This window comes from Oncorhynchus gorbuscha, linkage group LG10 (genome assembly GCF_021184085.1).
Source record: "Oncorhynchus gorbuscha isolate QuinsamMale2020 ecotype Even-year linkage group LG10, OgorEven_v1.0, whole genome shotgun sequence".
NCBI lineage: Eukaryota > Metazoa > Chordata > Actinopteri > Salmoniformes > Salmonidae > Oncorhynchus > Oncorhynchus gorbuscha.
Window position 1 is genome coordinate 10,573,826 of NC_060182.1, and position 15,184 is coordinate 10,589,009.

At 46.1% G+C, this 15,184-nt stretch overlaps 1 protein-coding gene across 1 annotated transcript in view; it reads left to right on the forward strand.

Moving 5' to 3' along the window:
• Positions 1 to 15,184, forward strand: part of LOC124045536 (inositol 1,4,5-trisphosphate receptor type 3-like) — a 53,413-nt gene that overhangs the window by 17,270 nt on the left and 20,959 nt on the right. The window contains 25 exon segments of the mRNA XM_046364884.1: positions 775 to 845; positions 2,341 to 2,462; positions 3,577 to 3,634; positions 3,888 to 3,919; positions 6,832 to 6,990; positions 7,222 to 7,320; positions 7,956 to 8,039; positions 8,170 to 8,316; positions 8,517 to 8,612; positions 8,762 to 8,821; positions 8,929 to 9,068; positions 9,165 to 9,264; positions 9,360 to 9,520; positions 9,734 to 9,875; positions 10,030 to 10,191; positions 10,603 to 10,775; positions 10,879 to 10,998; positions 11,147 to 11,335; positions 12,426 to 12,677; positions 12,776 to 12,920; positions 13,078 to 13,219; positions 13,406 to 13,602; positions 13,736 to 13,856; positions 13,964 to 14,018; positions 14,990 to 15,155. Coding sequence (XP_046220840.1) covers positions 775 to 845; positions 2,341 to 2,462; positions 3,577 to 3,634; positions 3,888 to 3,919; positions 6,832 to 6,990; positions 7,222 to 7,320; positions 7,956 to 8,039; positions 8,170 to 8,316; positions 8,517 to 8,612; positions 8,762 to 8,821; positions 8,929 to 9,068; positions 9,165 to 9,264; positions 9,360 to 9,520; positions 9,734 to 9,875; positions 10,030 to 10,191; positions 10,603 to 10,775; positions 10,879 to 10,998; positions 11,147 to 11,335; positions 12,426 to 12,677; positions 12,776 to 12,920; positions 13,078 to 13,219; positions 13,406 to 13,602; positions 13,736 to 13,856; positions 13,964 to 14,018; positions 14,990 to 15,155 — 3,193 coding nt within the window.

The following is a 15,184-nucleotide window of genomic DNA, read 5'->3' on the forward strand; positions in this document are numbered from 1 at the left end:
GTACAGAGTCAATGTGGAGGCTATATACAGGGTGTTACGGTACAGAGTCGATGTGGAGGCTATATACAGGGTGTTACGGTACAAAGTCAATGTGGAGGCTATATACAGGGGGTACCGGTACAGAGTCAATGTGGAGGCTATATATAGGGTGTAACAGTACAAAGTCGATGTTCGGGGGCACCGGTTAGTCTAGGTAATTTAGGTAGTATGTACTTGTAGGTGGAGTTATTGAAGTGACAATTGGCATAGATAATAACAGAGTAGCAGCAGTGTAAAAGAGGGGGGTGGATGCAAATAGTCTGGGTATCCTTTTGATTAGATGTATGTTCAGGAGTTTTATGGCTTGGGGGTAGAAGCTGTTTAGAAGCCTCTTGGACCTAGACTTGCAGCTCCTGTACCGCTTGCTGTGCAGTAGCAGAGAGAACAGTCTCTGACTAGGGTGGCTGGAGTCTTTGACAATTTTTAGAAAATCACATTGTAGGATTTTAAATTAATTTATTTGCATATTATGGGGTATTGTGTGTAGATTGTTTTTTGTTGATTATGAAAAATATTAACATTCCACCCATGAGGCCACTAGGTAATTTGACTGCAGGAAAGGGCTACGTCACTAGCAAGTCCTTTAAGTCACTAGCTCTCACAGTGGTTAGCTACTGAAGTCTGACCACAATGAGACCTGGAGTAAATCCATGGGGGGGGCTGTGGATTTTTGGGGTACGTCAACAAACAATGCAGTGCAAGTGTTGATCTCCTGTGTGTTGTGTTTCTCCCCAGGTTAGTGGATGACAGATGTGTGGTAGAGCCAGCTGCAGGGGACCTGGACAATCCCCCCAAGAAGTTCAGAGGTCAGATTAGTAGTGTGTGGGTGCATTGTGGGAGTGTTATGTACATGTGTGCATGCATACTTCCCTATGTGTTTGTGAGAGTGATTCACAATATGTTGTTGTGTGTTTGCTTGTGACTCAGTGTGCCCATGACTGTGACATACGGGGAATGTACAGCTCTGCCTACTCAGCTTGATATGGGCACCAGAGAGAACAGACTCCAAATGAAGACAGCATACACTTTTTTTCCTAACCCACACTTAGTTGTCTCTGATTCCATCACTGGGGTGACACGCATTCCGTGCATTTCTGTCTGATCGAAGGTTCATTGATGTCATACTCCGTGGATCTCAGTTTAAACAGACAAGACAACCTGCCCATCGAAATAAACATATTGTTGTCCCAGAAGTCTCAGCAATACTGTCAAGTACAGTCTAATAACACTATAATTGTTTCCCATATGATGGTTTTTATATGACTAATATTTAATTTTTTATTTTACCTTTATTTAACTAGGCAAGTCAGTTAAGAACAAATTCTTATTTTCAATGACGGCCTAGGAACAGTGGGTTAACTGCCTGTTCAGGGGCAGAACGACAGCATTGTACCTTGTGAGCTCGGGGGTTTGAACTTACAACCTTCCAGTTACTAGTCCAACGCTCCAACTAGTCTAACCACTACGCTACCCTGCCACCCCGAATATTCTGTCAGTAGTTTGCATGATTCCCTTTATAAAGATTTATCCTGCTACCACTGGAGGCTGGTGATGGGAGGACTGATCATAATAATGGCCAGAATGGAGCGAATGGGAATGGAATGGTTTCAAACACAAGATCACGTTTGATGTATTTGATAGCATTCCGCTCCAGCCATTACCACGAGCCCCGTCCTCCCCAATTAAGGTGCTACAGCCTCCAGTGCCTGCCACAACTCGACTGTATCAAAGTTGACATTTCAATATTGCTGAGGGGGGTGACATGCATTTTAAGGACGTTTGCAGTTATGGTGCTGATAGAACCTCCCTGCCAGACCTGTGTGACAGGTAACAACTACTGTACTCACAGAGCAGAGCACACAGACCGTCAGCTGATGTCCTTCATCTCCAATATTAGTATTAGGCTCCTTTAAAAACAGGATATCCCTCTGAGGATGAGGAGAGTCAATATTTACCTGACACCCAGATCCACTCTCCCCTATGGTGGGTGTGGGGCAAATAACCGTTTTCTTCTTCCCTAAGCAAACTATTCATTTAATGTGGAAGCGATATACATTTGCTCAGACAGTGACACAGCTCATCTTTGCTATAAAGTACATAGATGCTCAGGAGAGTGGCAGCCATCTTGGCATAGTAATTGTAAAACAGTGCCTCACTAGACAGTGCCCCCCCCCACACACACACACACATTATATTAAACAGGTTTTTAATATTTTAAACCAAAACATCTACAACATTGAATTACTCACCAGTCCCCTTATTAGCAATCTTAACTCTTTAAATCACACTATTTTGTCTTAGACTGCCTCTTCAAAGTGTGTCCCATGAACCGCTACTCTGCACAGAAACAGTTCTGGAAAGCCAAGCAGGCCAAGCATGAGAAGGACAAGATTGCTGATGTGGTGCTACTTCAGAAACTACAGGTAAAAGATACTTACAAGGGTCATAACGCCAGGTTAGAAACAGTAGAACAAGGGTCATACCGCCAGGCTAGAAACAGTAGAACAAGGGTCATAACGCCAGGCTAGAAACAGTAGAACAAGGGTCATAACGCCAGGCTAGAAACAGTAGAACAAGGGTTATACCGCCAGGCTAGAAACAGTAGAACAAGGGTCATACCGCCAGGCTAGAAACAGTAGAACAAGGGTCATACCGCCAGGCTAGAAACAGTAGAACAAGGGTCATAACGCCAGGCTAGAAACAGTAGAACAAGGGTCATAACGCCAGGCTAGAAACAGTAGAACAAGGGTCATACCGCCAGGCTAGAAACAGTAGAACAAGGGTCATACCGCCAGGCTAGAAACAATAGAACAAGGGTCATACAAGGCATAGAAACATCAGGCTAGAAACAGTAGAACAAGGTCATACCATCAGGCTAGAAACAGTAGAACACAGGTCATACCGCCAGGCTAGAAACAGTAGAACAAGGGTCATACCATCAGGTTAGAAACAGTAGAACACAGGTCATACCATCAGGTTAGAAACAGTAGAACAAGGGTCATACCGCCAGGCTAGAAACAGTAGAACAAGGGTCATACCGCCAGGCTAGAAACAGTAGAACAAGGGTCATACCGCCAGGCTAGAAACAGTAGAACACAGGTCATACCGCCAGGCTAGAAACAGTAGAACAAGGGTCATACCATCAGGTTAGAAACAGTAGAACACAGGTCATACCATCAGGTTAGAAACAGTAGAACAAGGGTCATACCGCCAGGCTAGAAACAGTAGAACAAGGGTCATACCATCAGGTTAGAAACAGTAGAACAAGGGTCATACCGCCAGGCTAGAAACAGTAGAACAAGGGTCATACCGCCAGGCTAGAAACAGTAGAACACAGGTCATACCGCCAGGCTAGAAACAGTAGAACAAGGGTCATACTGCCAGGCTAGAAACAGTAGAACACAGGTCATACCGCCAGGCTAGAAACAGTAGAACAAGGGTCATACCATCAGGTTAGAAACAGTAGAACAAGGGTCATACTATCAGGTTAGAGACAATACATTGGACACTGATGAAACCTTTCCTTGTTCTCCACAGCATGCTTCTAATCTGGAGCAAAAACAGAGGCTAGAAACAGTAAACAAGAAGGTCCATGGCGCCAGGCTAGAAACAGTAGAACACTGTCATTCAGGTAGGTCTGCATTATCAGAACATTCAGGTCAGGTCTGCATTCCCAGCAGTAGAACACATTCAGGTAAGGGCTGCATTATCAGCAGAACATTCAGGTAAGGTCTGCATTATCAGAGCACACATTCAGGTAACTGCATTCCCAGCAGCACACATTCAATCTGGTAAGGTCTGCATTCCCAAGCAACATTCAGGTAAGGTCTGCATTCCCAAACATTCAGGTAAGGTCTGCATTATCAGCACTGTCATTCAGGTAAGGTCTGCATTATCAGCAGCACACATTCAGGTAAGGTCTGCATTCCCAGCAGCACACATTCAGGTAAGGTCTGCATTATCAGCAGCACACATTCAGGTAAGGTCTGCATTCCCAGCAGCACACATTCAGGTAAGGTCTGCATTATCAGCAGCACACATTCAGGTAAGGTCTGCATTATCAGCAGCACACATTCAGGTAAGGTCTGCATTCCCAGCAGCACTGTTGAGCACAGGAGGTTGGTGGCACCTTAACTGGGGAGGACGGGCTCGTGGTAATCTCTGGAGGGGAATGAGTGGAACAATATCAAATACATCAAACAAATCAAATCAAGCGCCAAACACAACAGGTGTAGTAGGCCTTACAGTGAAATGCTTACTTACGAGCCCCTAACCAAGAATGCAGTTTTAAGAAAATACCCACAAAAAAAGTGAGATAAAAGTAACAAATAATTTAAAGAGCAGCAGTAAATAACAATAGCGAGGCTATATACAGGGGGTACTGGTACAGAGTCAATGCTTATTTGAGGTAATTGAGGTAGTATATACATGTAGGTGGGTTTATTAAAGTGACTATGCATAGTTAATAAGAGAGTAGCAGCAGCGTAATGCAATTGGATTAGGCCGATGTCAATGAATGGCTGGTCTTGTACCTGAAGGGAAGCTTGAGCACACCTGCACATTGTCAGTGTGATGAGTCTGGTGAAGGGTTTGAGCACACCTGCACATTGTCAGTGTGATGAGTCTGCAGATCACCAGTCAGTAATGTGTCTGGTGAAGGGTTTGAGCACACCTGCACATTGTCAGTGATGAGTCTGGTGAAGGGTTTGAGCACACCTGCACATTGTCAGTGTGATGAGTCTGCAGATCACCAGTCAGTAATGTGTCTGGTGAAGGGTTTGAGCACACCTGCACATTGTCAGTGATGAGTCTGCAGATCACCAGTCAGTAATGTGTCTGGTGAAGGGTTTGAGCACACCTGCACATTATCGATCAGGGAGTGGTCCCAGAATACCTGTGTGTTGAATCACTTTCAGCAAGTATGCACCCAGCGAGCACCCAACGTTCAGAGAACCATATGTCACATAGAGCTTGGTGAGAGTGTGGTTGTCCTAAGGTTATGTTACAACCTTCCCACAACATTCTGGGAAATGGTGCAGGGTACTTGCTTGGCTTTGGAACATTCTCAACACATTAAATGACAAACATTATTTTCCAGGTATTTACTTTTAACAGAACTTTTCCTAAAAGTTCAAACGTGTTTACATTTAATTTACATTTTAGTCGTGTTCTAGGATTGTTCTCCAACTGGTTTGACGTTGGGAATGTTTCTCAAATATTTCGGAGAATGTTCAGAAACAAACGTTCTGGGGCCTCCCACAAACGCAGTGGTTAAGGGCGCTGTACTGCAGCGCCAGCTGTGCCATTAGAGACTTTGGGTTCGTGCCCAGGCTCTGTCGTAAGAGGCCGTGACCGGGAGGTCCGTGGGGCGATGCACAATTAGCCTAGCGTCGTTAGGGAGGGCTTGGCCGGTAGGGATATCCTTGTCTCATCACGCACTAGCGACTCCTGTGGCGGGCCGGGCGCAGTGCGCGCTAACCAAGGTCGCCAGGTGCACTGTGTTTCTTCCCACACATTGGTGCGTCTGGCTTCCGGGTTGGATGCGCGCTGTGTTAAGAAGCAGTGCGGCTTGGTTGGGTTGTGTATCTTACAATGACCCTGATATATGGTTGTCCCACCTAGCTATCTGAAGATGAATACACTTACAATGACCCTGATATATGGTTGTCCCACCTAGCTATCTGAAGATGAATACACTTACAATGACCCTGATATATGGTTGTCCCACCTAGCTATCTGAAGATGAATACACTTACAATGACCCTGATATATGGTTGTCCCACCTAGCTATCTGAAGATGAATACGCTTACAAAGACCCTGATATGTGGTTGTCCCACCTAGCTATCTGAAGATGAATACACTTACAGAATGGTGGGACACACAGTGAAGAGTCTATGTTAAGAGCCCTCGCTGATCTGGGCAGACATTATAGGTGTGATTCAACTGTGTAGTGTAGATGTCCTTCTGACGGACTGAGGGGGGAGAGGTAGGGGAGGGTTGAAGACAAAAGGGGAGTCTGTCTCTCTGGAGATCACTAGCTGTAATCTGTTAATGGCTGTACAGCGAGTACACACAGCACACCTTGGGGTTATCACAATGACAAGCATACAATGCAGTACAACTAACCTGCTGTGACCTGCAGTCACTTTATCTTCCAGGAAGTAAGGTCTAATTTAGCTTTGGGGATTTACTGATGTTCTTCTCAGGTCTGGACACACCCTCACCCTTCCTCAGGTTTCCCCCAGTCCTTTATTCTCCTTAGAGTTGTAACATTCTGTGAATGTTCAATAAATTATCTGGTTTCCGGGAATCCCAGTTAGAGGGAATAAGCAGGAAATACATAATCCTCCAACCAGGATTTCTGGAAAAAACAGGGAATTTATTGAAAATTCCCAGGAAGTTTGCAACCCTAATTCTCCTTTTTTAATCTCTTTTTAACCATAATAAGCTTCAGCGAGGACAGGTGTGCTACTTTCCCCTCCATTATCTCCTATTGAAATGTCTGAGACAGCATAGTCTCTGAATGACAACATCTGGTGGGAATCCTGTCTGTCGATACATGGTTTTAGGACTATTCATCTTGGTCTTCTAACCATGCTTTCTTAAGTGGTTCCCTGACTGGCTGATTCCCATTCTTGATAGGATAGTGGTGCATTCTATGCATGTCAACCTACTGTCATAACAGCACATTATCACAGACATGATATGAAAGTGAGTGATTTTTTTGGGGGGAGGTTTTAACAGAGGCCCGTGTGCCTGTCTTTTTGTGTGTTACGTATCCTGGCTGACAGCTGCTGCATATGAAGAGTAATAAATACCTGACTGTGAATAAGCGTCTGCCTGCCCTGCTGGAGAAGAATGCCATGCGGGTCACCCTGGACGGGATGGGGAATGAGGGCTCCTGGATGTTCATCCAACCCTTCTGGAAGCTAAGGGCCAACGGAGACAATGTAACTCAACTAACTCTTATTACAGTACAGACTCAAATGACATTAATACACACTAACCTAAAATGTTAGCTTCACCAAGAAAAGTACCATAACCACTATCCAGAAGGATACTGCCAATTATAGCATTGACTTGTTTTTTTCTCTCACTGTGATGAGTACAGACATCGGTCGGAATTATCAGTCATCCAAGGTACATAACCGCAACCAGTCTGGTCATGTGTTGTTCTGCAGGTAGTGGTGGGAGACAAGGTGATCCTGAACCCAGTGAATGCAGGCCAGCCCCTACACGCCAGCAACTATGAGCTCTCCGACCACACTGGATGCAAAGAGGTAATGGAGAGTTCTGTCGTCATAACCCCATCGTCTGATTCATCCAAACTCTCTGGAAGAGTCAGGCTTCTTCCTGTCACACCCACCCACGCACCGAACACACACACACACACACCCACCCACGCACCGAACACACACACACACACCCACCCACGCACCGAACACACACACACACACACACACCCACCCACGCACCGAACACACACACACCCACGCACCGAACACACACACACACACACCCACGCACCGAACACACACACACACACACCACGCACCGAACACACACACACACACACACACACCCACACACGCACACACAACACACACACACACACCCACGCACCGAACACCCACACGCACCGAACACACACACACACACACACACACACCACCCACGCACCGAACACACACACCCACGCACCGAACACACACACACACACACACACACACACACACACACACACACACACACACACACACAAAAACAGTTGTTACTGACGGCAATAATGGATATCTGTAATGATAATCTCTTGTGAAACAGATCTACTCGTTGAGATTTTAGCTCTGGGTTATCCAGATGAGTCTACTGTAGATGCAACAGGTGTGCCATGGTGTGTGTGTGTGTCCCTCTGCAGGTAAACTCTGTGAACAGCAGCACCAGCTGGAAGATCAACCTGTTCATGATGTTCAGTGACCATAAGGATGAGGTCTTGAAAGGAGTAAGTAACGTCCTTGCCGTACACCATCTATCACTGTGATCCATTTCTTCTTCACTCCTCTAACAGGAATAATAGCATTAGAACCTCCAGCTTGAGACGAGCACATCACTTTGCTGCTGTGTCCTGTCAGGGGGATGTGGTGCGGTTGTTCCATGCGGAGCAGGAGAAGTTCCTGACCTGTGACGAGTACAAGGTCAAGCTGCATGTGTTCCTCCGTACCACCCTGCGCCAGTCTGCTACCTCTGCCACTAGCTCCAATGCTCTGTGGGAAGTGGAGGTTGGTACACACACACACACACACACACACACACACACACACACACACACACACACACACACACACACACACACACACACACACACACACACACACACACACACACACACAATATGCTCTTGTACCGTAGCTAAATGGTTTAAGGAAAGACCTGAGGTTTGTTTTTGATGGTGTGATTTCTCCCCCCCCCCCCCCACAAGGTGGTGCATCATGATCCGTGTCGAGGAGGGGCTGGACACTGGAACACTCTCTATCGTTTTAAACACCTTGCCACAGGGAGTTACCTGGCAGCTGAGGTAACACCCTGATAAATACTGCTTTTAGGACCACGGCTTTTAGTCACCACGTTGTGGTTCATTGTAGTGATGTTGTTCATTTAAATTGATGTATTGACGTTTGGGTCGTTTTACCTCGGAGCATCGATGTGTTGTTATCGTTGCTTTAGGAAAATCCGGGTTACAAAGGTGACGGCGTCGAAATCCAGACGTCGGTGATCGACGATACGGTACGCACACTATATTATTTGACTGTCCAGGGTTACTCATGCCGGTGTAATGCTGACAGTCAGTGTTACTGTGTTAAACCCTGACCCTTGACCCCTGCCCTCTGTAGCAGGACAGTAGAAGAAAACTGAAGATGTTGGGCGAGAGGATCAAGTACAAGCTGTCGGCTATGCCACATGGGAATGACATTGCCTCTTTGTTTGAGCTAGACCCCACAACTCTGCAGAAAACAGACTCCTTTGTGCCAAGGTAGTGTACTGCATCGACTCTGCACAGACTGTACCATACAGCAAAGACTTACAGTATGTTTCACTGGCTCTCTATTGTAAACTTTCTTCCTCTCAGGAATTCGTATGTGCGCCTCAGACACCTATGCACCAACACGTGGATCCAGAGTACCAACGTGCCCATAGATATAGATGAGGAGAGACCTATTAGACTCATGGTAGGCACAGGATGTTTGTTGTAAACTCACTGTCACTTAACACTGACTTCCTGTCAGACAACAGACAGTTTTTCTGATCCATGTCCCTCTCTCAGCTGGGCACCTGTCCTACCAAAGAGGATAAGGAGGCCTTTGCCATCGTGTCAGTGCCAGTGATGGAGATCCGGGACCTGGACTTTGCCAACGATGCCAGTTTCATGTTGAGCACCGTAGTGGACAGGTTTAACGAGGGATTTATCAGCCCCAATGACAGAAGGTAAAGTGTCTGCAGAAAAGGTTTAAAAAAAAATATATCCATGAAATCAAACCATTTTTATGAAAGAAAGCTTTTGGTCTGTTTCTTCTCCGTTCTACTTGATTGAGGTCAGTATTTTAAGAGCTTTTTTAGCACTGTAGCAGTCAATAGGGTTAGTTCCCTGGCCAGACCAGTAACAGCTGTGTGTGTGTGTCCTTTTCCTTGACACTGTAGGTTTGCCATTAAGCTGCTAGAGGATCTGGTGTTCTTTGTGGTGGACACGCCCAACAGCGGTCAGGTTGTGCTAGATGTGGTGATGACCAAGGTCAACCGAGAGAGACAGAAACTCATGAGGGAACAAAACATCCTCAAACAGGTCAGAAGAACCATTTTAAACAAGCCTAGTGTAATGGCTCCTGCCGAAACATCAGATCGGTGATCACATATAGGATTATCTTTTCTTGTCATAATTATATCCACATTGTCACATGTTACCTTGAATATTTCTTTATTCTTTTGTCCCGCCACAGATCTTTGGGATCCTGAAGGCCCCGTTCAAGGATAAAGGGGAAGAAGGCCCATTGCTGCGATTGGAGGAGCTGTCAGACCAGAAGAATTCCCCTTACCAGTACATGTTTCGCCTCTGTTACCGGGTGCTGCGACATTCACAGCAGGACTACCGCAAGAACCAGGTACTGTACACCACATCGACTCACATTCTGTAACAGGGTAGATTACTTTTCCTGACCCAATATAAAATGATTGATCCCTGGGCCTCTTTAGCTGCTAAATGCTGGAGCTGAATTTTTTTAACTTTTAAATTTGACCTTTATTTAACCAGGCAAGTCAGTTAAGAACATATTCTTATTTTCAATGACGGCCTGGGAACAGTGGGTTAACTGCCTGTTCAGGGGCAGAACGACAGATTTGTACCTTGTCAGCTCGGGGATTTGAACTCGCAACCTTCCGGTTACTAGTCCAACGCTCTAACCACTAGGCTACGCTGCCGCCCCAATGTAGAGCATGTAGAGCAACAGGCCACTTGGATGATACACAAAGTGGCTGACAGCACAAAAAAAATCCCCACTCTGCCCCTCCCTCAGGAACACATAGCCAAGCAGTTTGGGTTGATGCAGTCTCAGATTGGCTATGACATCCTGGCTGAGGACACCATCACTGCCCTGCTGCACAACAACCGCAAGCTGCTGGAGAAACACATCACTAAGAAGGAGGTGGAGACCTTCGTTAGCCTGGTCCGCAAGAACAGGGAACCCAGGTGAGGAGAGAGACCCCCCCCCCCCAAACTAATATTCAAATAATATTTATGTTAATTCATAACCTTTGTGGTGTAACTTAAACATTGGCCTGTTTCCCCTCAGGTTTCTGGACTACTTGTCAGATCTTTGTGTGTCCAATAACGTGGCCATTTCTGTAACTCAGGAGTTGATCTGTAAGTGTGTGCTGGATCCCAGGAACCAAGACATTCTCATCAAGACTGAGTAAGTGGTGCTCTTCTTTACTGTGTATATTCCTACACACACAAAAGCAAATACAGTTGACATGCAATGGCCTCTCTCTCTCTGTGTGTGTGTGTGTGTGTTTTCTTCTGGGTTGAGTGTTCATGATCTAATGTGTTTTCCCATGCAGACGGCGCGTGCCCAAAGAGATGCCCCATGCCACTGAATTCATGGGCATGGAGGAGTATGCTGACGATGATGAGGTGTGGCTGGTCTGGACTGACAAGACCAATGAGAAGCAAGAGAAGGGCATCAGACAACTAGCCCAGGAGGCCAGACAGGGGAACGCCCATGACGAGAACGTGCTCAGATACTATAGGTAGATGGATTTATTTATTTAACCTTTTATTTATCCTGAAGGAGACTACGTATCTATCATCAGCGGGCGCAACTTTTGTTTTAGAAGTGGGGGAGATAAGTTACTGACTAATAAAAACTCACATTGCGCTGAAAAAAACAAATACAATATCGGTTTTCAATAATTTTGCCTAGTGTGGATTGAGACAAAAAAATTAGCTAAGGTTAGTGAGCTAGTTGGCGTTAGCCAACTTTTGGCTCGCTCTAGCTAATGGTACATCATCAAATTGACTTCTGTTGAAATGGGACAAAACAAAGGCTACAAAACATTTCCATACACGCGAGCTGTTAGATACTGCTACCCGACAGATAGTTAGAGCTCAACTGGCTATGGTAGCTACTAGCAAGCTGCTAGTAGCTCATTCACTTCAGTCGAGAGGGAATGAAACATTAGCTGACGCAACATGTCAGTTACACTAATAGCTCAGCACTGGGAATAAATACTCCCCCTTCCCCCTGTCAAACAGCAGTCACCTTGCCAGCTAGGTCAGTCAACTAAAGAGTAGCCAGTTTCTGCTCTGCTTGCATTCACAACTCATTGAAAGAGCGTAACAGACAGCCGCTGTTCATCCCTCCCATGCTGGTCCTATACACCAGCTTTGCCTACCTGACCTCTCTGAGGTATCCGCATGGTCCTAAAGCACACCGGTGCCTTGTTTTGTATCACAGTGCAATGATAAAACTGGGGGGAGGACAAAAATGCAATTTCATAATGCGGGAGTCCACTGTGAAAGTGAAAGTTGCACCCCTTCCCTTATGTCTAGATATGGGAATTGTCGGTTACTAAAGGTCATGTGAACATGAAATTGTACTAATCTGAAGTATTTCAACCCTGTGACCTACTTTACATTTACATTTACATTTAAGTCATTTAGCAGACGCTCTTATCCAGAGCGACTTACAAATTGGTGCATTCACCTTATGACATCCAGTGGAACAGTCACTTTACAATAGTGCATCTAAATCTTAAAGGGGGGGGGGGGGGTACTTATCCTATCCTAGGATAGTCTTGTGTATGCTTCATTCTCAAACCTTCCCCTTTGTCCCTGCAGGTACCAGCTGAAGCTGTATGCTCGGATATGTCTGGACCGCCAGTACCTGGCCATAGGTGAGATCTCTAAGCAGCTGGATGTGGAACTCATTTTCCTGTGTATGATGGACGAGACGCTGCCCTTTGACCTCAGAGCCTCCTTCTGCAGACTCATGCTGCACACGCACGTCGACCGAGACCCTCAGGAGCTGGTGACCCCTGTCAAGTTTGCACGTCTGTGGACAGAGATCCCAACCTCCATCACAATTAAAGAGTGAGACTTCAAGCATTTTTTCCCAGAACATTCCATTGTGCACATTGAGGTACAGTTGAACTAAGGCTGTGTATTTCTTTATCTCTTCCCTTGCTTAGTTATGATTCCAACATGGATGACTTGCGGGACAATAAGAAGAACAAGTTTGCCAACACCATGGTGTTCATGGAGGAGTACCTCAACAACGTCCTCCATGACGACCTGCCCTTCGCTGACGAGGAGAAGAACAAACTCACCTATGAGGTGTCAATTCCCTCCTTATTCCTATTACCATTTAACAATACTGTGAATACCTCAAAAACACCTATATTTGGTAATGGTACAAGAACTCTCTGGCTCGCTACCACTTTAGAATGATAACTGCTAGAATGATAACTGCTAGAATGTTCTGTCCCCTCAGGTGGTGAGCCTGGCCAGACACCTCATCTACTTCGGCTTCTACAGTTTCTTTGAGCTGCTGAGGTTGACACGCACTCTTCTGGGAATCATTGACTGTATTCCCAACCCTTCCCTTCACCCTGTGCTCCAGGACGATGGCAGTGGTAAGAGGATAAGAAACACCTCTTCTCTGCATTCAACAGTATTAGGGGACAATCACCACACATTTTATGAAAAACAAACTGACGGTACAACTGACGTTCATATTCGGGTTTCCTCAATGCTTTTCACCATCTCCGTAACAATGAAGTGGTTTCAGGGTTCTTTACATCTCCCATTCTGTGTTTTAGGAAAGAACATGAAGCGTTCCATCCATGGTGTGGGTCAGATGATGTCCACCATGGTACTGACCAGGAAACAGTCCATGTTTGGAGGTCCAGGGAGGACTGTTTCCATTATAGAAGGACCGAACCGCAGCAAGGACAGCATCGGCAAACAGGACATCACCGTCATGGACACCAAGTTGAAAATACTGGAAATCCTGCAGGTTGGATAAACCTACTGGAAGCTACGACATCTTCTCATAGGGTTGTGTTTATGCTTGTAATGGAAAACAAGTCATAGCCCTTCATGTATCCCTTTTAATGCTAAGCGCTGTTCTTTCTCTTGTTGATCTTCAGTTTATCCTGAATGTCCGCCTGGACTACCGGCTCTCCTTCCTGCTGTCTGTCTTCAAGAAAGAGTTTGTTGATGTTTATCCCATGGCAGATGCCGATGCTACAACGTCAATGGAGCAAGCAGGTAGTGCAGTGGCTATTTTAAGGGACCCATTGCTGTCTACATTATTCCTCTTTGAACAGCTTCTCTCCACCTCAATAAACCACATCCTTAACTCTGTCTTTAAACAGCCACCATCAACCTGCAGCACATAGGAGATCAGGCAGAGGCCATGTTTGGTGTGGGGTAGGTTCACTACAGAATTCCTTCTCCAGAACATGTGTTGTTGTTATAATAATAAGTCATTTAGCAGATGCCTTTATTCAAAGTGACTTACATTCATGAGTGCATACATTTTACATATGGGCAGTCCCGGGAATTGAAACCACAATCTTCGTATTGCAAGAGCCATGCGCTACCAACTGAGATACAGAGGTGCACATACTAACCCATGACTATGTCCTCTTGTCAGGAAGGGTAACAGCATGCTAACCTGTGACTGTGTCCTCCTATCAGGAAGGGTAACAGCATGCTAACCCGTGATTGTGTCCTCCTATCAGGAAGGGGAACAGCATGCTAACCTGTGACTGTGTCCTCCTGTCAGGAATTGTAACAGCATGCTAACCTGTGACTGTGTCCTTCTGTCAGGAAGGGTAACAGCATGCTAACCCGTGACTGTGTCCTCCTATCAGGAAGGGTAACAGCATGCTAACCTGTGACTGTGTCCTCCTATCAGGAAGGGTAACAGCATGCTAACCCGTGACTGTGTCCTCCTATCAGGAAGGGTAACAGCATGCTAACCCGTGACTGTGTCCTCCTGTCAGGAAGGGGAACAGCATGCTAACCCGTGACTGTGTCCTCCTATCAGGAAGGGGAACAGCATGCTAACCTGTGACTGTGTCCTCCTATCAGGAAGGGGAACAGCATGCTAACCTGTGACTGTGTCCTCCTATCAGGAAGGGGAACAGCATGCTAACCCGTGACTGTGTCCTCTTGTCAGGAAGGGGAACAGCATGCTAACCCGTGACTGTGTCCTCCTATCAGGAAGGGGAACAGCATGCTAACCTGTGACTGTGTCCTCCTATCAGGAAGGGGAACAGCATGCTAACCCGTGACTGTGTCCTCTTGTCAGGAAGGGGAACAGCATGCTAACCCGTGACTGTGTCCTCCTATCAGGAAGGGGAACAGCATACTAACCTGTGACTGTGTCCTATCAGGAAGGGGAACAGCATACTAGAGGTGGATGATGAGGGAGGTCGAATGTTCTTGAGGGTGTTGATCCACCTCACCATGCATGATTACCCTCCACTGGTGTCTGGGGCCCTCCAGCTGCTCTTCAAGCACTTCAGCCAGAGACAGGAGGTGCTGCACACCTTTAAACAGGTAAGGAGATCAATTCAAAATGATGAAAT